At 39.2% G+C, this 26155-nt stretch overlaps 1 protein-coding gene across 1 annotated transcript in view; it reads left to right on the top strand.

The window, feature by feature from the left end:
* Positions 1-26155, top strand: part of CELSR3 (cadherin EGF LAG seven-pass G-type receptor 3) — a 147951-nt gene that overhangs the window by 57497 nt on the left and 64299 nt on the right. The window contains exons 6-20 of the mRNA XM_087954169.1: positions 321-478; positions 2124-2287; positions 3011-3136; positions 4575-4744; positions 5107-5292; positions 5639-5749; positions 6214-6382; positions 7539-7680; positions 9932-10052; positions 10809-10965; positions 14439-14627; positions 15966-15980; positions 19985-20079; positions 21500-21709; positions 23507-23690. Coding sequence (XP_087810295.1) covers positions 321-478; positions 2124-2287; positions 3011-3136; positions 4575-4744; positions 5107-5292; positions 5639-5749; positions 6214-6382; positions 7539-7680; positions 9932-10052; positions 10809-10965; positions 14439-14627; positions 15966-15980; positions 19985-20079; positions 21500-21709; positions 23507-23690 — 2197 coding nt within the window. The remainder of the gene's footprint in view (positions 1-320; positions 479-2123; positions 2288-3010; positions 3137-4574; positions 4745-5106; positions 5293-5638; positions 5750-6213; positions 6383-7538; positions 7681-9931; positions 10053-10808; positions 10966-14438; positions 14628-15965; positions 15981-19984; positions 20080-21499; positions 21710-23506; positions 23691-26155) is intronic.

Below are 26155 nucleotides of genomic sequence, written 5' to 3'. Positions count from 1 at the left end.
ATAAAGGCTTTTCATTCCCATGAGAATGGCAACCATCATGTATAAAGCTTTCTACTTTTTTGGGAAACTTGATTCCACACTGAGAATCTATTGAATGAGTAAACAAATATGGCGACATCTCATCCAATGGAGTATCAAGAAACACCGGTGTGTGCTTGTATGCTAGTTCTCTAAGTGTAGAGTTATTTTTTTTAAAGTAGAAAGGTATAATCTAGCTGAATTCTGAATTAGAACAGTGTTAGTGGAGTGTACCTTAAGCCAGATGAAATGTAACAGTGGTATTAAGGAAAGACCTATTCAGCTTTGCTTTATCATTTCAGCCCAAAATAAACTCCCTGGGTTCAGTGCAAGGACCTTCCACAGACAAAGTGGCCATTCTAACAGTGGATAAATGTGATACATCTCTGGCCCTACAGTTTGGCAATGAGATTGGGAACTATTCCTGCGCAGCAGAGGGAGTACAGTCCAGTTCCAAAAAGTGAGTCTTTTATATTTTTCAGCTAAAGTAAAACAAAAGTGCTAAGTGTATTTCCCTGTCCTGTCCTGCCCTGTCCTTTTTTTTTCCTTTACGTTATCACCCTTGGAAGCCATTTTTCTCTTTGGAGCTTTGAGGCTGCCACATTCAGTGCCTGGGAATTTGGGAGGGGGGATTTCATAGTGAGGTAGAAGAGTAGACAACATTCTTTCTCAGAGAGTCAAGGGCATGTTGCTCTGCACCTGGAGGGAAGTGACCGGAGGGATGTCTCCAGTTGGGATGAAGATTTGATTGGGCCATGTGGTGGACTGACGGATGGACCTTTGATTCTCTTTTGGGAAGGGAAAACTCGGAACTCTCAGATTCTGGTTTTCCCAGATGTGCCAATATGACAACTCAAATCAAATGGAACTTTGAGGAATTGCTTGTCTTGGAGTTTATTGGTTTGGAGTTGGTTAGTTGAAACGTTGACATTAACCTGAATCTCTAAAACTTCAACCAGCTTCCTGAGAACCAGGGGCTGTCTGGGGTCCTGAGCCCCGAACGCTGACCTTCCTGCCAGGTGGCATGAAGACCCTGGGAAGAGATGTCATACATCTTTTTTTCACAACTTCACTCTAGTTCATGCTCAGTTTGAGCCCTGGAAAAGGGAAAGAGGAAGCTCCATAATATGGTTTATAATACACTGTAACCTCCGCAGGATGAGCCATGTTTTCATCATTACTCATATGATGCCTGCTCTCTGCAAGTAATTATTCAGCCCTTGCCTAATTAAGCAAGCTTGCAAAGCAACTGTAGTTGAGTTTTGGTGACCTTGTCTTTAATTGCTTTTCCATACCTGGGGGGGTAGGGGGTGGAATACTATTCTGTCAGGCAGATAATCTTGAAAGTTCCTGCTTGGTGGTGCAATGGACTTGCTTGGGCTCAAACATTAAGCTTGTTTAGAAAAAAATATTTTTACAACAAAATACTCTTAATACTTTCACCCAACATTACCAATTTGCCAATATTGACTAAATATTAGTGGGTCTTCCTCTCTCAAAAGGCCAAGGCTTGGGAATATCCAGTGACGTTTTTTGACAGAAAACTTCAGTTCTTCACACACTGTTTAATTAACTTACGGAATTTGTTGTCCGGAAGACATTATGATAGCCACTAATGTGGATGATTTGACACGGGGAATCAGATAAAAGAAGAGGTCTGTCAAGGGTTATCTATCCTGAGGATTCCACATTATCACCGTGTCAGAATTAGCATGCTCTAGACGGAAGTTGGAATTTATCTATCAATTTTTAGGCCACCCAATTGTCAGTGGTAGGAGAGGAATATATCTCCCTCTCTGGCTTATAAGCACTCCAGAAGCAGCTGGCTGGTTGTGTGTGTGTACTCAATAAGTAGCCTCTTCATATACCTCAGTTTTTGGCTATGTGGATTCTGTCTTTCCATAAGTATTAGCAAACAAAACAAAACAAAAACTGCTGATTGACCACACTTTTCCATTTTGGACTTAAATGCAACATTACAAAAACAGATTTATGATGTCTTTGTAGCATTGGTGTGTGTGTGTGTGTGTGTGTGTGTGTGTGTGTGTGTGTGTGTGTAGAGCAACTGTTACAAATTCTACTCTCGGGTCTTTTTTTCCCTCCAGATCTCTGGACCTTACAGGGCCTTTGCTGCTTGGAGGGGTCCCCAATCTGCCTGAAAATTTTCCAGTGGAGCACAGAGAGTTTGTGGGCTGTATGAGAGATTTATACATTGATAGTAAACACATTGACCTGGCATCCTATATTGCAAACAATGGGACCTCCATAGGTAAGATCAACTGTTTAATCACCCTTAATACATGATCTTTCCTCTTCCACATCTTCTCTTTTTTTCCATTCCAGAACACCTGGATTAAAATTTATTGGAATAAAGAAACAACAACTGTGATTTCCCAAGTCATCATTTTAGACCAAAGCAGTGTTAGCTGACTTCTTACATTAAGAATTCTGGCAAAAGAAAAGTTGACCAAATGGAAAAAAAAATCACTGTATCTTATCCAGACATCTAGTGTGGGTTGTACCTTCTCCATCTCTGTTATGAATGTCATGGGAATCACATACTTCATGTGCCAAGTCAGGAATGTATGGCCAGCCCAATCCTTAGGTTTCCATCTTAGATGTGTCTGCTGCTTGTTTGCAGTATGTCTACTCTAAGTATAACTAAGTTTAGATCAGGGGTGTCAAACTCACAGTGTCACATGACGTATTGGGACTTTTTTCCCCTTTGTGGGGGGTGGGGCCAGCAAATGACGCATCCAGCTGTGAGTTTGACACCCCTGTTCTAGATCCTTCCAATTGGAAAGAAAGGTAATATTTCACAGCAGGGGGTTCTGATAACAGGGGTTATTTCTGCCTATCATCAAGCTGAAGATTCCAAAGCATATTTTCATAGTCTAGAAAAGTTGGGAATGAAGGCTAAAAGAGACATTATTTCATGTTTACTGTTTGGTTCTGCCTATCCACTTGTGCTGTTCCTCTGTCATGTCTGCAGGTTGTCATGCCAAACACTCCTTCTGTGATTCAAATCCATGCAAGAACAGTGGCACCTGTATTGTGGGCTGGTCTTCCTTTATATGTGAGTGTCCCATAGGCTTTGGAGGCAAGGACTGCAGACATGGTGAGTATAATAGAGAGGGCTGGAAAGCACTGTGAAGCGGTATATATGTGCTATTGCTATAATACAGAGCAAGCTGAATGGACAATTGAGCATAGGAGAAGATGGTTTGACATTGTAATGGGAATACAAACTAGAAAATAGGGCCCCAAGAAAGGAAGGAAGTGGCTGCGTGACCAACAACTTAGTTTACAGAGAAAGATAGCTAATAGTGTTCTTGAAATTGGCCAAAAAGAAACAAATAGAAATGGCTTTGTTGAATATTTTCTGACGTTCCAAGGGATATTTCATGATCACATTTAGTCTTCTATAAATTGCTACATGTTTGTCCCATCAATAAAGTCTATCTACATAGAAAACCTTATCTACTAAATTTCCAGTTAATTTTGTGAAAGTTGGAATTCCTACTCTCTCTGTACTCATTCTTTGAACTCCTAGTGAAAAGTTTGGATAGAAAAAAGTTCTACCTTCCCATCACTTCAGTCCAACAATGAAGGCTTACAATTGGGCATTGGCAGCCTGCTATAACATTAGACACTCATAAAGGATTTCATTTTGAAGCTGGAAGAAAGCATAATTCAACATATTTATGTGCTCTTTCCTATAGACCAAATAGGCACATGGTGGTTTACTTAAGTATTCATAAGCATGTACAAAATCTAGAATAAAAAAAAAATCAGCCATTGTGTAGTTCGAAGTTCTAAAAGCTTTTTTGTAGATTTTCAAATATATTCCCTTTGACGCTGCCTCTCTACAAGGAGTGGACAGATCAGTTTATTTCTTATCTCTTTCATACACCTATTCTTTTTATTTATTTAAGCATTCATATCTTGCCTATCACATCTATAATTCTAAGTATATATATGTGTGTGTGTGAGTGCGTGTGTGTGTTTTCTTAATGGTTGTGTTTAAAATAGTATTTTTTCAAATGGCAAATTACTGTAAGAAATTTATATAATTTCTTACAGTAATTTGCCATTTGAAAAAATACTATTTAAACACAACCATTTTTAAGAAAAATATTTTCTCCCAAGTCTGAAGGTATTTTGTCTCAAGATTTCTGAATATATTTCATCTTAAAATATGCATTTTGATATGCAATTTGGCATGTGTTTTGAGCTAAGAGCTACATTGCAAAATGCAGAGGTGTGAAATCTGAGGGGTTAACAGCGTTCCAATCTGTTTGCATGTTAATTGGAAATGTGCCAATCTGTTGGTTGTTTTTAAATACAAATTGAACAAAACCTTGGGCATTTGTATTTAATACTCTTCAGTTTCTGCTATGGAAGTCTGGGCATTTTAAGCAAAATTATATTTCCAACCCCATGCAGATTATTATGATATAAATGTCTCTGATGTAAAAGTAGCTTCAAGCTTCTCCCACCCTGAGCTTTTCTCTGCTTCATTGAATTCCAGCATCCTCTATCGTCTTTTTCTCTAGCTATGCATCATCCTCACCATTTCCATGGCAACAGCATCCTTTTCTGGGACTTCAGGAATGAAGTTAAGATTTCTACACCTTGGTATATGGGCCTAGCATTCCGGACACGCCAGGCAAATGGAGTGTTACTTCAGGCCAATGCTGGCCAGTACACAACCATACTATGTCAGGTACCTACATTGTAGCTGCTCTGGATCTGTGCTGCTATAAAACCTTGCATCCAATGTTCTGTGAGGCAGTCATATCTGTTTGTTTTTAAACTGAGCTCTTTTGATGTATCAGATATGGAACAAGTATACCAGCAATAGTTCTCTTTTATAAGAGAATACCGGGACCCCACAGATTTGTAATGTCCGACTATATTTAATGGCACTGTTCTATTTCGCGTCAGAGTAGAAAGACTTATTCTTAACTGGAATAACTCACCATCTGTTTGTAGAGCATTTGTGAAAAATTATGTGAAGTGCCTGAACTGTCATAGCCTTACTCATAAAACAGAATTTGCTCTGTGCTAACTATGCCATATCTTTAGCTGGAGTCGGGCCTGCTCTCCTTTATGGTGAATAGGGGACCTGGACGCACTGCCAAGATTCTTCTGGATCAAATGCCGTTGAATGATGGAGTGTGGCATGACCTCCAATTCCATCTACAAGATGCTCGAAGTGGCCATGAGGCACGTTACATTATCACCCTCAGTCTGGATTTTGGATTCTACCAGGTAAGCTTTGAGGCTGAAGGGAAAAATATCCACACTGGGAGAAAAACTACTTAGATTAGGGCTTGCATTCTTCCCTGTAGTTCTATATTTCCCCTCCTCCAACAGTGTTTTTGACAAATTCAGGACCCTCAGTTTGACAATTAACTGTCCTTCTGTCTATCTAGTTGGGATCAAAGCTGAAGCCCCTGTTTTTGTCTGCATTTTTCTTGGTGGCATTTGAGGAAATTTTGTTTCCATAGTTTCACAGAGTATGGATGGTAGGGAACTAAAAGGTTAACTGATAGATCCAAGTAAACAGTGGTGAGCAGCACGTACCATTCCCATTCCTTGTATTTCTTTTCTAAAGGATACTGTGGTCATTGGCAATGAGCTTCAAGGCCTGAAGGTGAAACATCTGCATGTTGGGGGAATCCTAGAGTCTGGTAAAGTGCATCATGGTTTCAAAGGCTGCATCCAGGTGAGTTCCAGCAAACTTCCAAATATCAAGGTTTCTCCATTTTTCTATCTCTTTATTCCTAGAGGAAATTAAAACCCATTCAGAAGCCAAAGGCAACAATTGTCATTGATTCTTTTTTCTATTTCTTTCCTTTTTCTTTTCTTTTCTTTTTCTTTCCTTCCTTTCTTTTAAAATGGCAATAAATCTCAGTAGACCATGATAATTAAGATCTCTGAATAATCAGAAAACCACAAGATCATTTTGCAAAAGTTACTCAGTAGTTTTTGCACACTGATGCCCTCACTTGAAAAGGTTGACAAAAATCATCCATTACAACGGAGAGCTAAAAGTCAGTAGAAAGTATTCTTGGTAGGCTATGCTAGCCTAAAGAATCCAATGTTCTGAAATTCTTTCCATTAGAATGCAAACCTTTTGATGCAAACCTGAGCTTTATTTTCCTTTTTTTCCCACCCTTTGGGTTTCAGGGAATTCATCTAGGTGACACAGCCCTGGGAAATGCACTGCCCAAGCCCGGCAGCACTGTGAATGTAGAGGCAGGATGTACTGTGCCCAACCCTTGTGAATCCAACCCTTGTCCTGCCAACAGTATATGTCAGGATCAGTGGCAAAGCTTCTCCTGTGTATGCAAGCCAGGTAGGAGATGGATGAACAGCTCAGACTACAAATCTTGTTTTGGTCTTTATTTCCTCATTTTCCTTGTTCCGTTTTGTTTCATGCGGTTGGTCCTTTTCTGTATATTCTGTACCATGTACTTTTGTACCCACCACATTGTCTTTCTTTTTGTTGCTGTTCCTGAAGATTCTCCCTGTGCCCCAATAAAAGCCACCCATCTCTATCAGTGGTGGGATTTAAATTTTTTTACTACCGGTTCTGTGAGCGTGGCTTGGTGGGTGTGGCAGAGGAAGGATACTGTAAAATCTCCAGCCAGAGGTGGTATTTGCCGGTTCTCCAAACTACTCAAAATTTCCACTACCAGTTCTCCAGAACTGGTCAGAACCTGCTGAATACCCACCTCTGATCTCTGTCCAAAAGGGTAGACATAAAGAGATTATTACGCAATGGTATTTTCTTCTAAATGTGAACAGACCCTTGACCAAAGATTGGTTCACTCCTTCTATTTGGGATGCTCATCCTCTTCCACCAAGCGCACTGTTTGGGGGGGATGCACATGGAGCAGTGAGAGAGGGAGGGGACTCTCACCTAACCAGCCAGATCAGTCGAATCAACACTGGCAATCAATGGGTTGACAGATGCCACAGCCAGATTGCCCCCACATCCAGGAAGCATACAATGGTTTCAGAATGTTGGCTTTTGAGAAAAATCCACCAGGAATTGAAGAGAATCAAGGATGAGGGGTGGGGTGGGGTAGGCAGCATGAGGGAAATATCCTCTTCGTTTTGAATGTGTAATCATGCCCCTCCATTTGGTCATCTCCCAATGATTTCATTTCCCCAAGATTTTTACATGACACCTAGCCATTCTGAAATTAGAACGAATATCCAGTTCAGTGATCAAATAAGCCAAAACACGCAAATTAAACAGGTTTGGATGATATACCTATTGTGCCTTTGGCTTTTTTCTTTTTCTTTTTTTGTAAGTGTAATTTGAGGCTGGAAAAAAGAAAGGGGAAAGAGAATGGATGTAGGTTTCACAATGCCCTGTTATGACCCATTTTAATTAAAAAAAAACCCACCAGGCTTTGTTCATGTTGCCCCTCTTTAAAAACCTTTTATGATGTGGATGTGAGGCATTAATGTTGAGATGCGACCCTCCCTGTATTTTATTCTAGGATATTATGGTGGGAGTTGCCTGGATGCCTGTCAGCTGAACCCCTGCAAGAACAAGGCAATGTGTAAGCGAAAGCCAGGTGCTCCCCATGGTTATATCTGTGAGTGCGGAGAAAATCACTTTGGACAGTACTGTGAGCACAGGTGAGATCAAGGACAGTTTGTGGATTTTAGCCTCTTGTGGATCTAAGAAATGCTATTCTCACATCGAGATAGAATTTTCCACTCTGGGGACTCTGTGTCACTAGCAATTAGGGGAAGAATGATGGGGAAATTAGCCTCTGATCATAAAATTTTCTCTCTGGGTATCCTTTTGCTTCTCATCTAACACCTGACTTAGATAACACTTGACACGATAAATTTGCACATTGGAAGCTCTGTTGTAGTTGTGTCCCCAAAATAGCAAAAACAGAAGAGTCTCGAGCTATTCATAGTCAGGGGTCTGTGTTCAGCTTAACAGGTACAGCGGTAAAGATTGGATATAGCGACATGAGGTAGAAATTGCATAAAAGTGAGATGGGCAGCTATATAAATCAAGCAAATAAATAGCTAAATAAAGGAAGATGGTAATCGTTGTCATGTGAAAAGAAGACCTTAAAGTTCTATAAACCTTTGGTTTTTTAAAAAAAAGTTTCCTGCGTTTGATAATAGCCAGTATTTTCAATGTGCATAATTGGTAATGAAAGACACGATGATAGGCTATAAGGAAGGCAACAGGCAAACCGGTCTCTGCATTTTATCATCCTTCATTGCCTTCTTGCCCAATTGTCACAAGCAAAATTAAGTGATTGTTTTGAGAATACTTGTCTTGCTTGGGTGATAGTTTCATCTAATGGAAGGATGGGGAGAAAGTTGGGGATACGAATGAAAAATAATAATAACCAATGACACATGTCTTTATTCATGCTGAATATACTCTGCAAAAGAAATTCTGTGTCCGGGGAGCCATCCCTTGGAGTTGCCCTCCATGCCATTTCCAGTCACTGAATAGACCATATCCCCAATTTCTGTTGACCCAGAGACAGAGCAAGGAGTACATGGTTGCTGTTATTTGCTGCTTTGTCAAATGTCTGCGTTTTATGTTGGGAACAAAAACAATGCTTTGAGCAAGACTGAAGCATTTTCCCTAAGAATGCTTGCTTAGTGCTATTTATTTGTCCAGTGTTCTGTTGCTTCTGCACCATTCAAAAACAAAATGAATAAATAAAAAAAATCAAGAATAGTTACATCTGTTGATTGTGGGTTCCACAGTGATCCTATCAGTACTGAGAAACGTGCAACTAGTAGGAATTAATTTCATTATGACATCACAAAGCTAGAGATGCAACTAATTAATTTTGGATTGGGCAGATATTTTTGTTGTGTTAACATAAACTCTTAAAAATGCCTAAGGCAGGGAGGGGTTCTGAAACTGTAGGTTGCAACCCACAGAGGTCAGGATCAAATGTGAGTAGACGTTGCAGATATTTTTGTCCTTGCACACGCAGTGCTGCATCGTTTTCAGAAGTTGCTCCCAATTTTCCCGAAGAAGCTCAAAGTAAAATCATGACCTTTTTTTTTACAATTGTTTCTATAAAAAACAATACATGCCCCAAATAAACAGGGATATGGCACAGGAGCATCTCAAAAATCCAAATTTTAGGAATTATGAAAAACTAAGCCAGCTTACTCTTCAAATATGGTTTGAAATTTAATGGCTTTGTTAATTTTTCATGAAAAAAATATTTTATAAATCTATAAAGCTCTATCCTTGGTTTATCTGATATATCAGATTCAGTTATTAGAAAAGTATACAGGTAATCCTTGTTTAGCTGGTATTTGTTTAGCAACCTTTCACAGTTTTACAACGGTGATGAAAAATTAAACTATGTGACCAGTCTTCACATTTATAACCTTCACAGGTCTGTAAAAAGCAAATGAAAGCTGAAGTGAGACCATAAACACCTTTTCACTAGGCAACTCCTTTGTTTAACAACCAAGTTGTTTGTGCCAACTGTAGTTGCTAAATGAGGACTACCTGCATTCCTTTCTTGTCCAATCCTAGCCCCCTCCCATCACTAGTTTTATTCATGTGGTTGGAGGTGTCACACAAATGTTACATGATCATAGAACTACATTGTTTGAGAACTCCTGGCCTAAACACAGAATTTTTTGTGATTGCTTCCCTCCTCCCAGACAAACACCAAAAGGGATGATTTTTTCCATAGACCCTTGCATTCCAGAAGTTTGCCAAAGTACAATGCCCGTAACAATTATTATTATTATTATTATTTAATTTATCCAACATCCCATCGCAAACTTATCATAGTACGGTATATTTCCACTTGCTGCAAGAGCAACAATGAACTAGTGGCCTGGATGCGAACATCCATCCACCTGACTTTTTTCCCTGCAGGATGGATCAACAGTGTCCCAAGGGCTGGTGGGGGAATCCAACATGTGGGCCCTGCAACTGCGATGCAGCCAAGGGATTTGACCCGGACTGTAATAAAACCAACGGGCAATGTCATTGTAAGGTGAGGGGAGAGATATGCCTGTTCTGGAACTCTCTGCCATCAATAGATTCTGATGCAACATCACTTGCCCGTCACCTGCAGTATTGCCTTTCATCTCCATTCTTGGCTCTTTGTTCACCTTCCATTCATTCCTGGCTTTTGGGAGGTGGGGTGGGTGGGTGTCTACATCTTTCCCTAATGTCTACTTTCTGTTTCTTTCCTGCTCTGCTTTCGGAACCCATATGGGCTCTGCTCACTGGGTTCTTGTACAATCTTCCTTTTTTCCTTCTTCTCCCAGCCTGTCTTCCTGCCATGTCAGCACACTACTCCTTGTCCTCAGCTCAGTGTTGCAGGACTCAGCAAAGAGGTCTAAATGGTTGAGTGTCCTGTGGGAATGAACCTTTGGGGAAATGGCTTTTCATTCTGATGCCTCAAGATAGTGATGGATGGGGAAGAGCCATAGCAGATGATGTCTGAAAAGTATTGTAGGAGCTCCAAAGGGACTGACTTTTTTTTTGTAATGTAAGAAGAATCTGTCCGTGCTGCTTTTTATATCTTTCTAATCTTACTGGTTGGATTGGCTATCAGTAGTTTCCTAACAATGGCCCTCTTTTTATCCCACCAGGCCTCCCCATTTCTCCTGCTGTTTCACTAGGCTCCTTGTTTTGGCCCTTTCCCCCTGCCTGCAGTCTTGTCAAATCCTTCTCCCCTACTGCTCCTCCTCCTGTGACCCAGCTCTCTAACCACCTTCCCCGCCCCTCTCCCTTCTTCCAATAGGAATTCCATTACCACCCGAAAGGGAGCGACACCTGCCTGCCTTGTGACTGCTATCCCGTTGGCTCTTCCTCACGGTCCTGTGATCAGGAAATGGGTCAATGTCCTGTGGCCAGGTGCTGGCCGCCAACCCCTCTTTTGCAGAGGTCTCACGGTGCCGGTGATCGCTGAAGATGGATGGATGGATGGATGGATGGATGGATGGATGGATGGATGGATGGATGGATAGATAGATGATAGATAGATAGATAGATAGATAGATAGATAGATAGATAGATAGATAGATGGATGGATGATAGAGATAGATAGATGATGTTAGAGATAGATAGATAGATAGATAGATAATGGATAGATAGATGATAGATAGATGATAGATAGATAGATAGATAGATAGATAGATAGATAGATAGATAGATAGATAGATAGATAGATGATAGATAGATAGATAGATAGATGGATGGATGATAGAGATAGATAGATGATGTTAGAGATAGATAGATAGATAGATAGATAATGATAGATAGGATAGATAGATAGATAGATAGATAGATAGATAGATATGATAGATAGATAGATAGATGATAGATGATAGATAGATAGATAGATAGATAGATAGATAGATAGATAGATAGATAGATAGATAGATGATAGATAGATAGATAGATAGATGATAGATAGATAGATGGATAGATAGATAGATGATTTATAGAGATAGATAGATAGATAGATAGATAGATGGATAGATAGATGATAGATAGATAGATAGATAGATAGATAGATAGATAGATAGATGATAGATAGATAGATAGATAGATAGATAGATAGATAGATAGATAGATAGATAGATGATAGATAGATAGATAGATAGATAGATAGATGATAGATAGATGATAGATAGATAGATAGATAGATAGATAGATAGATAGATAGATAGATAGATAGATAGATGATAGATAGATAGATAGATAGATAGATAGATGATAGATGATAGATAGATAGATAGATAGATAGATAGATAGATAGATAGATAGATAGATAGATAGATAGATAGATGATAGATGATAGATAGATGATAGATAGATAGATAGATAGATAGATAGATAGATAGATAGATAGATAGATAGATGATAGATAGATAGATAGATAGATAGATAGATAGATAGATGGATGATAGAGATAGATAGATGATGTTAGAGATAGATAGATAGATAGATAGATAGATAGATGATGATAGATAGATGATAGATAGATAGATAGATAGATAGATAGATAGATAGATGATAGATAGATAGATAGATAGATAGATAGATAGATAGATAGATAGATAGATATGAAGATAGATATGATAGATAGATGATAGATAGATAGATAGATAGATAGATAGATAGATAGATAGATAGATAGATAATGGATAGATAGATGATAGATAGATAGATAGATAGATAGATAGATAGATAGATAATAGATAGATAGATGATAGATAGATAGATAATAGATAGATGATAGATAGATAGATAGATAGATAGATAGATAGATAGATAGATAGATAGATAGATAATGGATAGATAGATGATAGATAGATGATAGATAGATAGATAGATAGATAGATAGATAGATAGATAGATGATAGATAGATGATAGATAGATGATAGATAGATAGATAGATAGATAGATAGATAGATAGATGATAGACAGACAGATAAATAGATACAATGTCTAAAATATTTGATGTACTGTCTTTAGTATTTCATTTTTTTGGAACCAAACCCAATAAATTAATATAGATGAAGACTATTTTCACATTGTCAGGAAAAAAGAAACACATTAACCAAAAGAAGAATTATAAGATGCCCAGAATTGTTGCAGAGTCAGATGGCCTCGAATTTGAAAAATAAAAATTTGAAAATACATTTATGGCTGTACATATGACACAACTGCTCCAACTAACAATGTATTTTATTTTAATGAGAAAGAATGTAATAAGGTACTTGCTCAGATGTGCAAGTACTGTGTGTGTGTATTGGTGAATGACCTCCTATTCTCCATTCGTTGAGAATCTTTAAAATACAGAATAACGGAATTGAAAGGGACCTTGGAGGTCTTCTAGTCCAACCCCCTGCTCAAACAGGAAACCCTATACCATTTCAGACAAATCACTATCCAATCTCTTACAAAACTCCAATGATGGAGCACCCACAACTTCTGGAGGGAAACCTTTCCACTAATTTTGTTCTCATTCCCAGGAAATTTCTCCTTAATTCTAGGTTGGATCTCTCTTTGCTGAGCCATTACATACATTACTTCTTGTCTTGCCCTCAGATGCTTTGCAAAATAGGTTCACGACTCCTCACTGAGAACAGCTCCTCAAAATGGGAAGATTGCTAATGTGTCACCTCCTAGTCCTTCTCTTCATTAGACTAGTAAATAGACTAATAAAATGTGCACTGGTCTGCCCTTCAGCTGGGGCAAAGGTTAGAAACTGATAACTCTCTACAAGTAGCTCAATTATAACTCCAGTTAGTCTCAGCCAGCATAGTCAAGATAAGGGACAGGGATGGGATTCTATTGGTTCGGACCGGTTTGGGCGAACCGGATGTTAAATTTGCATCTGGTTCACCGAACCGGTATTTGAACCTACTGGCTGGCCCCGCCTACCACACCCCGCCCCTCCCAAGACTCTCCACACAATCCATTTTCGATGCAGATAAGTGCAGGATCCACGCGGAGGTTCTGAGAGGGGGGGGGAAATGGCCTTCTGGAAGCCCAGAAATGAGCCTGTTTCCAGCTTCCAGAGGGCCTCCAGAGCCTGGGGGAGGCCATTTTTGCTCTCCCAGAGGCCCAAGGGAAGCCTCTGGACCTTTGGGAAGGCAAAAAACAGCCCTCCCGGAAGTTCTGGTAGGCCACGCCCACCATGGCCACGTCCACCCAGCAACTGGGCAGCAAACCAGTTGCTGGGATTTTTGAATCCCACCCCTGATAAGGGATGCCTGAAAAAAAAAAAACCCAGCAACATTTAGAAGCTACAAGCCAACTCTAAAAAAAAAATGTGTCAAAGAGGCGGCTTTACAAGCGGATTTTCAAAAGGACCTGTGCCCAATGGTCGGTAGGCCCCCCCCCCCCCCCCAAACCCCCCCCCCACCCCTGATAAGGGATGCTGGAGATGGAATTCAGCAACATTTAGAAGCTACAAGTTCCACACTTCTAAAATGGGAATGATGTCAAATAGAAGGCTGGCTTTTCTAAAACAAAGACAGCATGCATGTATTTTCAATAAAGATAACACAGAACACTGTGCCCAATCAGTATATTCATTGCCTGAGGCCAAATTTCAGAAAATTCAGTCTTTTTGTAATATATGCCTCTCTTTTAAAATAACTATTTTTAACCATTTCCCCAACAGTCTTATTTTTGGAAAACTCGTTTGTTTTAGAGGTTTCTTCATCCTTCAGTTCGTTTACTATACGTGTTCTAGCTGCAAGAAATATACACATACAAAATGTATGCTTTTATACATTGTTCCAAAGTAGAACACATCAGCTTTTTTGCATCCTAATCATTTTTCAATTTATTGTAAAACTTTCCCAAATACATTTGGATTTAATCGTAAGGTCTCCATACATTTTTCAACATAAGACATTTCTCCTGGTCCCTGCCTTGTGAGAGACCTTGTACGGATTGTATGGATCACAACTGATTTGCTTTCTCTGTTTCATTCCACAGTACTCTATGATGCTTGTCCTAAGTCTCTGAAAGCTGGGGTATGGTGGCCTCAAACCAAGTTTGGCCTGCCAGCTATACTGCCTTGCCCAAAAGGTTCACAAGGTAAGTGTTTTCCTATTGTAATAAAGTTTATGGACAGAAGAGCTGTATCCCATTATATTTCAGCTTTGTCAAGGAACTACAGTACACATACCTTTTTCACTAAGTCACTCCATGTCTTTCTTCTCTCCACACAACTTCTTCTTTCAGCACTGGCCTGATTGTCAGCGATTAATATTATTAATATAGGTTTGAAGGCCTTGGAGTTTGTGAAGTAAAACCCAAGGTGTTTTCCTGACAATTTATTTGATTGATTGCTATAGTCAGTGGTACCATATTGTTGATTATGAACTCATCCTAAATCTCACAAGGATGAAATTTAACTAATAGTTTAATAAGTTCTCAGGAGCAGAGGTTCTCCTACCATAACTACCTCCTTCTCTTACCTTTCTGGTGATGGTGATAGTAGTACAAAGGGAACCAGTTAAAGCTACTGAAACCTTCAGGCCCTGGTAGACTGTGGGCAATGAAGCATCTAAAAAACTTTGCTCTGAGGAGCTGAGAGTGAGACGGCAATAGCCATCAAATCCCCCTATTAAAGCCACTGCACCTATCATGGTTGCCGTTAGCAAGGAAGACTGGTGGTAAAAGGATTTATTCATGGGAGGCCTCTAGGCTTTTTTATATTCCTGATGTTGTTATTGGCAACCTGATGGCACCTTACCTCTAAATGGGTCAAATTTTCACATCTTTTTACTTCTTGTGCCAGGAAGTGATCCCTTACTGATTATCTTCCTTTTGTTCTTAGCGATGATGTGGGGGAATAGCAATAGCAGTTAGATTTATATACCGTTTCATAGTGCTTTACAGCACTCTCTAACAGGTTTACAGAATCCTCATATTGCCCCAACAATCTGGGTCTTCATTTTACTGACCTCAGAAGGATGGTCAGGATTGAACTCCTGGCAGTGAGCTGAGTTAGCCTGCAATACTGCATTCTAACCACCACACCACCATGGCTCCTGGGCTGCAGTTAATTGGACGATTGGACAACACACTATATGCATTCCCAAATCTGGATGTGCTGGTACTGCTTTAGATTAGCTTGGTCTATTAGGCCCAAGGATATGATATTCCACCCCCTGCTCCCCAAACACACACTCTTCAGAGTGTTTACCAACAGAATAGGTAGTACAATCACCTCATTTAACTCAATGCTTGCTTAAATCAAGAAATGTTTGGGAGCTGGAATCCCATGTTGGTTCACCTCACTAAATGTTACAGAGAAGTCAGAATTTCCTAAACATAGAAATCCATTCCAGGGAAGGTCATTCTCCATCAAATATATTGCTTAAAAGCGTTTAATGTTGTCCCTTTTCTCCACATTTTTCTTTTGTGCAGGTTTGCGAGGTACAGGTAAGGCCTGTGGCTCTCCCCCTTTTCCCTTCCTGCTTTGTCAGCACTGCTCTGTGTGGCTTTTCCATTCCCTGCTCCTGCCTAAGGCACCATCAGATCCACATTTCCCTCAGATGCTCCACGGGCTGCTGGCTCTGTTTTGATTGCCTTGCCTGGCTCTGGTTTCTTTGTAATCCTGCCTGACCTTCAGCTTCTTTACCTTGTCACATAACACTAATCTGCAGAAAATCCCTTGTAGTCATCTGCAACCTGCTCACGCTTATTTGTAGCACCTTGATGCTTTTTATGGATTTAGAGAAATTTTAATTGGCGGGGAAGTCTGGCGTTCTAACAGACAGATGTCATATCTTGGTGACAGATGCATTTGGTTCCCCTGCTTGCTTATGGGCTCTGCTTAAAAGAAGAGTGACATTTGGCGCTCAAATGTTGTTGAAAACTTGATGAAGAAACTAAGTAAGACTTTCATGAGGAAGTGAACAGCTTCCTGTAGTGTTGGCTGTCTTGATTTCAACTGGTTAGGAAAAGTAGAGAAATTGCTGTTTCACTTCATCAAAGGAGTTCTATCAAAATATTATACATGCTGCCAGTCCCTGCTGTAGGGTTTACCTTTCAAAACCACAAATAAAATTGCCATAGGTGTCACTTCAGAGAAGGAAAGAGCACACTGACATTTTCTCCCCCTGCAAGAACAAGTTTGTCTGCTATCTTGTAAACTCAGTTTTGGACACCATTATGTCCTTTATATTGTAATAACGATATTTTCTTCAGATAATCAGGCTAGCTTTTTGATGGATGATGCCTTTCTGCATCCCATGGTCTCTTCAAGTATGTGGAATCCAGTACTTTCTTCCAATAGCATGGTAGCTGAGGATGATCAGCGTTTGAGACTTCCATATCAATTTAGAAACCAGACTGGAGAAATCTGGTTCTTATAGTATTGGCTTATTTCATTCAGTGCTGCATGTTAAAATTTTCAGCTCTCAGTGGGGAAATATATTTCCTATTTCTTTGAAAAGAGAACTTTCTGAGTTTATCTGCCTGAGATCCTTTTACAAGATGTATTAAAGACTGAACTTAAGATCCTGACTATTCAAAATTAACTTGCTGCCACATGAAAAATTTAAGGACTCCTGAAGATAAATCAATGCAATAGTGGCGATAAATCAATGTGCCTGATTTGGTTTGTGAATAGTCTGTTGAATAGTCTGTGAATAGTCTGTTGAATACTCTGCTGGAACAGAGTTTAAATGTGAGAGCAGAAATTTATCATTTTAAGTATATGTTTGGATCCATCCAGGGGTGGGATTCTACCAGCTCGCACCTATTCGCTAGAACCGGTTGTTAACATTCTAAGCAGTTCGGAGAACCGGTTGTTAGAAGAAATTACTGGCCTAATCCTGTAAGGAAGGCAGGAAGGAAACATTCTGGTGTTGCTTACAGAAATTGCCTCTCCGTTAACTCTAATTACATTCTTGGCAGGACTAGACTTCCTGTCTCAGGAACATCTCTGGAATTTTTCCCCCCTCTTTTGCGGGTACTTTGCTTGTGTGGAGTGACCATTCATAGTCATAATGGCACTGAAAAAAGTGACTTATGACCATTTTTCACACTTACGACTGTTGCAGCATCCCCAGTCATGAGAGGCCAGGCGAGGAGATGCGTGCCTCGATATGAGTGATGTTGAGTTGGCCACACCCAGCCAATAACATGACCACCAAGCCATGTCCACCACCTAAGCCACGCCCACAGAACCGGTTGTTAAAAAATTTGAATCCCACCCCTGGATCCATCATGCTTGACCCTAGCAGAACATACACATTTCAACTTGTAAAGCAGCAAAGTGACCTGCCACATTTGGAATTAACAAGGATTCAACTGTTCTCATATAAATATCTTTCCCATTCAGATCATTGCCGAACACACTTCTAGCAGATGGTGCAGATCATGCACAAAATGTTGCTGTTTCTGATACTGATTTTAGCGTTATGAATGTCACAGTGCTCCCTTTAGGCACCTGTGCTACATTTTATAGTTATAGATAGATATAGAAGAGGTGCATCTTCTATTTTTGTGATCCTGGTGGTGTTTAAATATTCTAGAAAGCTGCATGGCCTATGTCACAGATATGGACAACTGCATCCTTGTGTCCTATTTCTTAAACAATATTTGGGACTGTCACATTTCTTTGTTTTAGACTCATAAATACTGAATTTGTAGAATGTTTAAGTACTTTCAAAAAAAAGAATGCAGGCGCTGGTTTGGCTAAATTCTTCATAAATACCCTACACTATTTTCACTGTTGTAATGTTGTTGTTGTTGCATAAAAAGCAACTTCTAGGGATGGTGATGTGGCAAGAGTAACTGGGGGAAAAATCATGCTAAACCTTTCTGTGCTTAACATCTTATGCTTCAAATTGTCTAGTTCTATTGAGTCATTTATACTTATGGATGGAAATGTGAGGCTGCATTCACAGTATGGATGCTAACATGTCATGTGCACCTGTCTTATCTGTTCAATCATTGGACTTGCTACATTGGGTGGCAAATCTAGAATATGGAGTCATTTTCCAGGCTAGTTTCTATTATTATGAAAAAGTTAAAAGTTGAGGGTAGATGTTAATGCCTTATTTTACTGCACCAAAGTCAATGCCTTTTTTCTCTTTTTTCCTTGCTTTCCCTTGCATTATCCATTTCCCTTTATCCTTCTCCAATTTCCCTAATATTTACTTTTGTGTTCTCTTTGTATGTCATATTATAAATAAGTTTTAAAAGTATTGTTTTTAGCATCTGGAGTCATTTTCTCCAAAACTCTAGTGATGTTTGGTACTTGCAGCAGGCACTCTGTTCATGTTAAAGTGAATATAATCCTCTTCAGATCTTGCTGCCTGGTACAACATGCCATGACAGCAATAGTAGGGGATACAAGTACACATAGGAAAAAATGTTGTGAGTTTGTTTAGAATGAATGAAAACAGTTCCCTGTTTTTTAAAAAAATCTCACAGCTATGTACATCTAGAGACAGATTTCTAGCACTCTCTTGCATAGTTCCTTTTGAATATGCTACATAATTTCTCCACCAATTTACTCATTCTTAGACAAAGATTAAGTTTCATTCAAGAAAGTGTTCATCATATTTATCCCATACAATGAGCTACATTACCAATGAAATATTGCTAACACTATTTTAGCAAAGCATTCCAGTCAAAGATTTGACAAATGTTCACTTTTGCTTTTAGTGAACGGTGTGTTTTTGAATTTCAGTAACATTTGACATCAGTAAATGTAGGGAACACAGGTTTTCTTTTGGCAACTCCAATTTTAGAAAGATCCAGTTCATTCTCAACCATACACAAATTGGAAAAAGAAAGGTGGCATTCAGAGACTGATAGGAAAAAAATAGCAAGATTATATAGATTATATAATAATCATAATATAATTATATAATATAATTATATAATTATATTATATAAGATTATATAGATGTATTCAGTAAAGCTTCTAGCAGTTTTGAAAGAAATTATTGGAAATAGCAGGTTCACATAATGTGATATTTGTTCTTTATTTATTTTTATTATTATTTTTGTCACCAAATATTTAGAAGGTATTGTGCCATATCATATCTTAGACATTGGTAACATGATGAATGATTTCATTTCTCAGTAATTCTCCCAGCATGATAATAATTAAATCCAGCATTTGGGAGAGCCTCATAAAACCTAAATTAGTGGAAATGAAATCAAAGCTGCCATCATAGCGAACAACATACAGCTGCTGCTGAAGCATCTGTCGATCCTCCTCTGGATCTGTTCCCTTCATTGGTTGGTCTTTAGGGTTAGTGAAATTGCCAAAACGCCATTGACAAAATCACGCTGTTGGTCTAGTGCTGTGGGTTTTAGCCCTGATGCTCCTTTCCTGGGCAGCAACCACAGGAAAAGAGCTGTGGTTTCCAATTACCACTATTTGTAAGTTTCCACTTTTAAGTTGACATTTTGTCTCGACTCAGGTGCAGCGGTTCGATATTGTGACCAGGAGAGAGGCTGGCTGGAACCGGATCTGTTCAATTGCACTTCCCCTGCTTTTAAGGAGCTCTCAACATTGGTACATCTCTCTCTGTCTCTCTGTCTCTCTCTCTGTCTCTCTCTCTGTCTCCTCATTTCTCCTCTCTCCTTCCTTCTCTCCATTCACCTGTTTTCCCATGTACTGTGCTTTTCCAGAAATGTGATAGTTATATGAGATGATCTACTGAGAATTCAATACAAAAACACCCCAATTTAGGTAGGAATCGTAAATATTCTTTCTGTAAAACCAGGGTTGGGGAAACTGGACAAATTGTTTCTATTAGCAGTCCAAGCGGTGGTTGTTAGTACAAAGAGAGCATTCAAAGTACAAAGCTTGTCTTTGAGATTAAAATGAATGAGGCTATAAACTCTGCCTTCTTGGGAAAACAAATTCACCACTCAATTGAGTCCCAAAAGGCAGTTAATCTGAAATTAGGAAAGCGGAAAACTGTCTCCTTGCAGAGAGGATCTTCTATTTCTTTTGTATAATTAGTTAGATATTTATGTTGGATGAGGGCATTTGAGTAATAAGGGGGAATTTAGCTCCCACAATGAAATGATTGTCTGTGGATACCCCTTGAAAGTCTAATATTTATATTAACAACATACATATCATTTGTCAGCTTATTAACGCTTACTGTATTAGTAAGAGGAAGGACAGGGGTAACAAAAATAAATGCATTTAACAGCAACAAAGGTAGTCTTCAACTTACGACCACAATTGAGCTCAAAATTTCTGTTGCTATGTGAAACATTTGCTAAGTGAGTTTTGTCCTATTTTATGACCTTTCTTACCACCGTTAAGCTGCTAGGTTGGTAACCCAGTTGTTAAGTGAATCCGACTTCCCCACTGGCTTTGCTTTTCAGAAGGTTGCAAAAGGTGATCACATCACCCCTGGATACTCCAACCATCATAAATATGACACAGTTGCCAAGCACCTGAATTTTGATCATATGACCATGGGGATGCTGGAACTCTTCCTAAATTCCATTCTGAAGAATTATTTTTTATATAGTTTTCAAAAAAAGGTGGTAGGAAGGCATGGCCCATTATCTAAAGTTAGATGGTTCCAACAGAGAAGGCTATTACCAAGAAGGTTCAACTGCAGAGTCCTTGTTGATTGGATTCCTTGACAGTGGAACCATTATCAAGCTACCTCTCCCAAATCTTACTGGACAGGGAAGTTCAACTCAGATAATGAGGTCTCAAAAATATTCAGGCCCTGAATGATAGAAGGCTTGAAAAGTGATGACCAGCATCTCAGAAGCCAACTGATATTCCCATGGTACTTTCTGCCAACAATGTATATCAGAGTCCAGAATCCAGATTTCAGATTTCCATCAGTAACTTGAGAAGTTTCCTTCATCTCTGTTTAATATGCCCCTGTTTAATGAAGGAGATGGAGACAAACATTCACTTCTGAGGGGTAAAGAGAGAATACCCTCTTCTTTTCTGATAGCTGGAAAGCCTGGAGAAGAACGAAACAGAACTGAACACCATAGAAGCAAAAAAGCTGGCCCATCAACTACGGGCAGTGACGGAACAGATGGAGTCTTACTTTGGGAATGATATTCATATTACCTACCGCCTGCTTTCTCACTTGATGGCCTTTGAGAGCAGACAGCATGGTTTTGGACTGACTGCTACCCAGGATGCTCACTTCAATGAGGTAAGAACCCCTTTTCAGTTGTGATATTGTAAAAGTGACACAGAATCCTATTAAGTAGGCTTTTCCCTTGAAGAACAGTGTGAATATTTATGAGAGTTTTAGTAAAGTGAGCCCAGGATATACAACTGATGGAAGACCTCTAGGAATTCAGAATAAAGTGTCCTATCAGCAGTTATTTTTAATGCCTTAAGAATCCTTGAGAAATGTGGGTCGGATGCATCATGTGTTGGCCACGCCCACCCCCATTTTAGCGAAGGGGGGGAAGTTGAAATACATCACGTAACGACAACGTGACGACATGAGTTTGACACCACTGCTGTATGATATTAAACTAGTGCCATTAGCTATAGTAAATGCTGCCCTACAATTCCCCAACATCCTGCTTTTTCTCCTGTAAACAATATTTCTCTGCTGCTGAATATAGTTTTTATAGTTTTGGAGTGGTTTACAATATAGTAGAAGTCATCATATAAAGGTATAAAATGCAATTAAAATCCAAACAGTGTAAAGAAAAAAATCCAAATAGCAAAATCTATATAGGAGATCTAAAAAGAACAGACATTTTTAAAGCTAAGAATACCTGGGGGAAAGGATTTTTTATTGCCCCATCCCAAGCACATTGTAGGTGCCACAAATTAACTTGGAATAGGCATTTCACACTCTTTATCTAGCAGCTTCATTCTATGCCTCACTTGGAATGAAACCCAAGAAAATGTTGATTAGACTAGGCACCCTGGCCCCAAGTTTAAATCATTTTAAGAATAGTTTGATTTTTCATTACTTATTTGCTTTCATCTAGCAGTAGATAGTTGGCTCTTTACAGACCAGATCTGGTAGCTTTAGGTTTCCATAATTTTCAAAGCCTCAGGATAAATATATATAAGTGTGGAGAAGGATGGCTAGGCAATTAGAAATGATTATTTAAAAACACTATAACCTGATAGCGTGAGTTGTTGGTTTGCTTATCTGTGGGGTCTTTTTTTAAGCAATTAGCCTCTTCTTTCTCTTATGTCAACCAATTGATATACTTTTGTTCTTTTTCATACAAAATGATTACATACTAAGACCAAAAGGGGTCTTTGGGGAGCAACACTTTTGTTTGGACAAAATGTTTAGAAAGCCAACAAGCTTTTGTTTGTGCCATAAAACTTGTTAAGAGTGGTGGTTTTTTTAGTTTAAGAAAGTATCCAGGGGTTTCTGGTGACATGAATAGAAAGCTCTGAGATGCAATGCTACAGACACCCCGCAAAAAAACCCATGGTTTTCTGAAGGTAAAAGATAATTTAATAGAAAAGAACAAGCCTGCCTGATCTAGATTCTTATAAAATCTCAGAGTAGTATGATTAAAACTTCATTTTAAAACGCTCACCAGTTATTATTCTTCCAAAAAGACCCCATTTTACAAATTAACTGAATAAAGAAATGTGTACACGCATTCTTATGATATTCAGCCAGATGTAAGTTCCAGGAGTTAAACTAAATTTATTTCAGTTATGTACTATCCAAGAGCAATGGAATGCCTTGTGTTATTGGCCTATATATGCCATTAATGTTCGAAATTTAGAAGCGTTTCATAGCAGGGACTCATTGTGGGACTAGGGCAAAAGTCTATATCCGTATTTAAGGTGTGTGGATTTCTTAAGGATGGTTGGGGAATTCTGAAGCTCACACATCTTAACATTGCCAGTGTTAGAAACTCTGGTCTGTACTGCACCTGTGTTTTTATGTGTGGTTAAAGGCAGTGGAGAGGGTGGTTATGTTGATTGAAATCTACCTAAACGTTGATCTTCTCTTTAGAACCTCCTCCAGGCTGGCAGTTCAGTTCTGGCGTTGGAAAACCAGGAGCACTGGGACACGTTGTTGCAAAATGATCAGGGAACTGCAGCTCTGATGGAACAGCTGAAGGACTACTCAGGCACTTTGGCCAGCAACATGAAGCTCACCTACCTCAATCCTGTTGGTGTGGTGACCCCCAATATTGGTAAGTAGAAGCCAGGTCAGGGGAGGAAATCTTCACCCTGTGCTAACGTCGGAAGAATAGCTCATGGACCCCATCCTTCTTGAGGTCAGTATGAACTGACTGTGCTTCTCTAGCAATCCGTGACCGTGGAACTCTTGGCTTCCAGGCAGCTAAGGATTTGCTGAACGGTTCAGTACTAGGATACAACAGGACTTTTTAAAGCATTATTAAGAATTCTCTGCTGTCTTGCACTTTTATCAAAAGCGAGCAGACAGGGTTATTATTTGAATGGAACGGGAAAGAAGAAGCTTCTCGATCTGTTTCTAGCACATGGGATGAAGGGACCGTTAGACATTCAGGAGGAAGACGGGCTTGAAAAGGACGTTCAGAAAAGAAGTAGGAAAGGAAAAGTGACAGGCACCCTTTCTGTACAATAACCAGCAAAACGGTGATGGCTCCAGTCAGCTGGCAGAGATCAGAGACGCTAACTTACAATTTGAGGCTGTGCTGATCCACGTGAGACGGCCAGCCTGATCAGTTGCAAAGCGATGTTGTATTAAACAGATTCCACAGGGCATTGCTTGTCCTTTGCTTTAGGGAATTGCTCTCCGCACTTGCACTGTAGCCACAAGAATGCTTGGTTTTTGGAAGCTGCAAGGCAGGGTGCATCCCTCATTTAGAACGGATGGATGATACATTCCTGAATTCGTGGCAGGATCCTGAGGAAGGGAAGGAAGCCAAATGACAAATGCAGCACTATACCATTGTAATGCAAACTCCTTTTGTGTTGGCACTGAGGTATTGCAGGCATGTAGGAAGGGGCAGAGATTGCATTAGAGTGATGCAAGGTTTTGATGAATGCTTCCAATCTTATAGACACTTCCGTCATTGCATATAAAGACTCAGTCAGTGGAGATCAGACTTGCATATACCTTTTAAGCTGCACAAGAACATATTTCTTCTTAGTGTTCTGGGCAAGCTCCTGCAAAGTGGATATAACAGAATAATAAGTGAGAGTCACTTCCAGAGTTATTTTTAAATATAAATATGTACATATTCATACCTCACGGGGGTAACTTTATTACTCATATGTAAAGTGTTCCTAAGCAATCACACAGTCTCACACATTTCTCACATCTAATGCAAAAATGTTTTCCCTTTGTCCCTGAATCTTCCCGGCCTTGGACAAATCTGCAATTTGTATGACTCCGAATACCTCCACTGCAGTCTGAGCAGAAAGCTATTCTTAGGATCAAACAATACAAATACTGTTATCCATTAGACTTCTGGTTGAACATAAGGAGATACAGATTATTGGAGTACTTGCTCTCTCACCACATGCTTGGACGAATGCCTAAAGAGGATTAGACAGACTGGAAATACTTTCATTTCTATTTTTATCAAAATACATATTTGACTACAGGACTTCTGTTTCATCCCTTTAAAAACATCAACACACACCTGCTTATGTAAATTTCTGAAATATAAATATTTGTGTGCATTTTTTCAAGTCTTCTTGGAAGTTCTTCTTCTAGGCACATTTTTAATGATATTTTTCTCCTATTTTTGGAGCTGTGAACTGAATAGCTAAGCTTTGAAATGAACATCTTCCTCTTCAGTTCAGCATTCAGTTGCAGCATTCAGTTCAGTGTTCCCATGAACATTATAGGTATGTTATTTTGTATAACAATCCTAATGCAGTGAATTTTCTCTTTGTGTGGCTCTCTACGATTAAAAAAGCACTTTGCAAAGTAGCCTGTGAGCATAAAATATATAAGTAATCCTCACTTAGTGCCCAGTACTGAGACCAGTGACTCTGCTGTTAAGTGCTGCATTTGATAAACAAAACATCACACATGTCTGTGACAGGCTTAAGATCTCACTCCCTCTTCAGTTGTTAAGCGTGCCCACACTTTAAATGTTATTTCCGCCTACTCTATTAACTCTGATTGTGGCAGGCCAGTTGCAAAGCACACGAATGGTGATCAAGTGACTATGGGATGCTGCAATGGTTGTAAATGCATACCAGTTGCAAAGTGCCTGAAGGGAAATCGTGTGACTGCATGTGAGAATTAGTTGCAAAGCTATTCTTTTGTACTGTCATAATTTTGAACATTAAACAAAGCCATCTGTAAGCTACCTGTTCTTCATAAAGGAAAGGACTACCTGTTCGTCATAAAGGAAAGAGGCCAGCCATTTCTACCCACAGCCATAGATACAGTTAACGTCTGTTTAAATTGGAATGAAATGGAATGGAGTGGAGTGGAATGGAATGGAATGGAATGGAATGGAATGGAATAGAATAGAATAGAATAGAATAGAATAGAATAGAATAGAATAGAATAGAATAGAATAGAATAGAATAGAATAGAATAGAATAGAATAGAATAGAATTCTGTATTGGCCAAGTGTGATTGGACACACAAGGAATTTGTCTTTGTGCATATGCTCTTGGTGTACATAAGAAAAAATAAAATACATTCATC

This window comes from Notechis scutatus, chromosome 2, assembly GCF_049901735.1.
Source record: "Notechis scutatus isolate UNSWTSFEM ecotype Mainland chromosome 2, rNotScu1.2, whole genome shotgun sequence".
NCBI classification, from domain to species: Eukaryota; Metazoa; Chordata; class Lepidosauria; order Squamata; family Elapidae; genus Notechis; species Notechis scutatus.
This window is presented reverse-complemented; position numbering and strand designations above follow the sequence as displayed.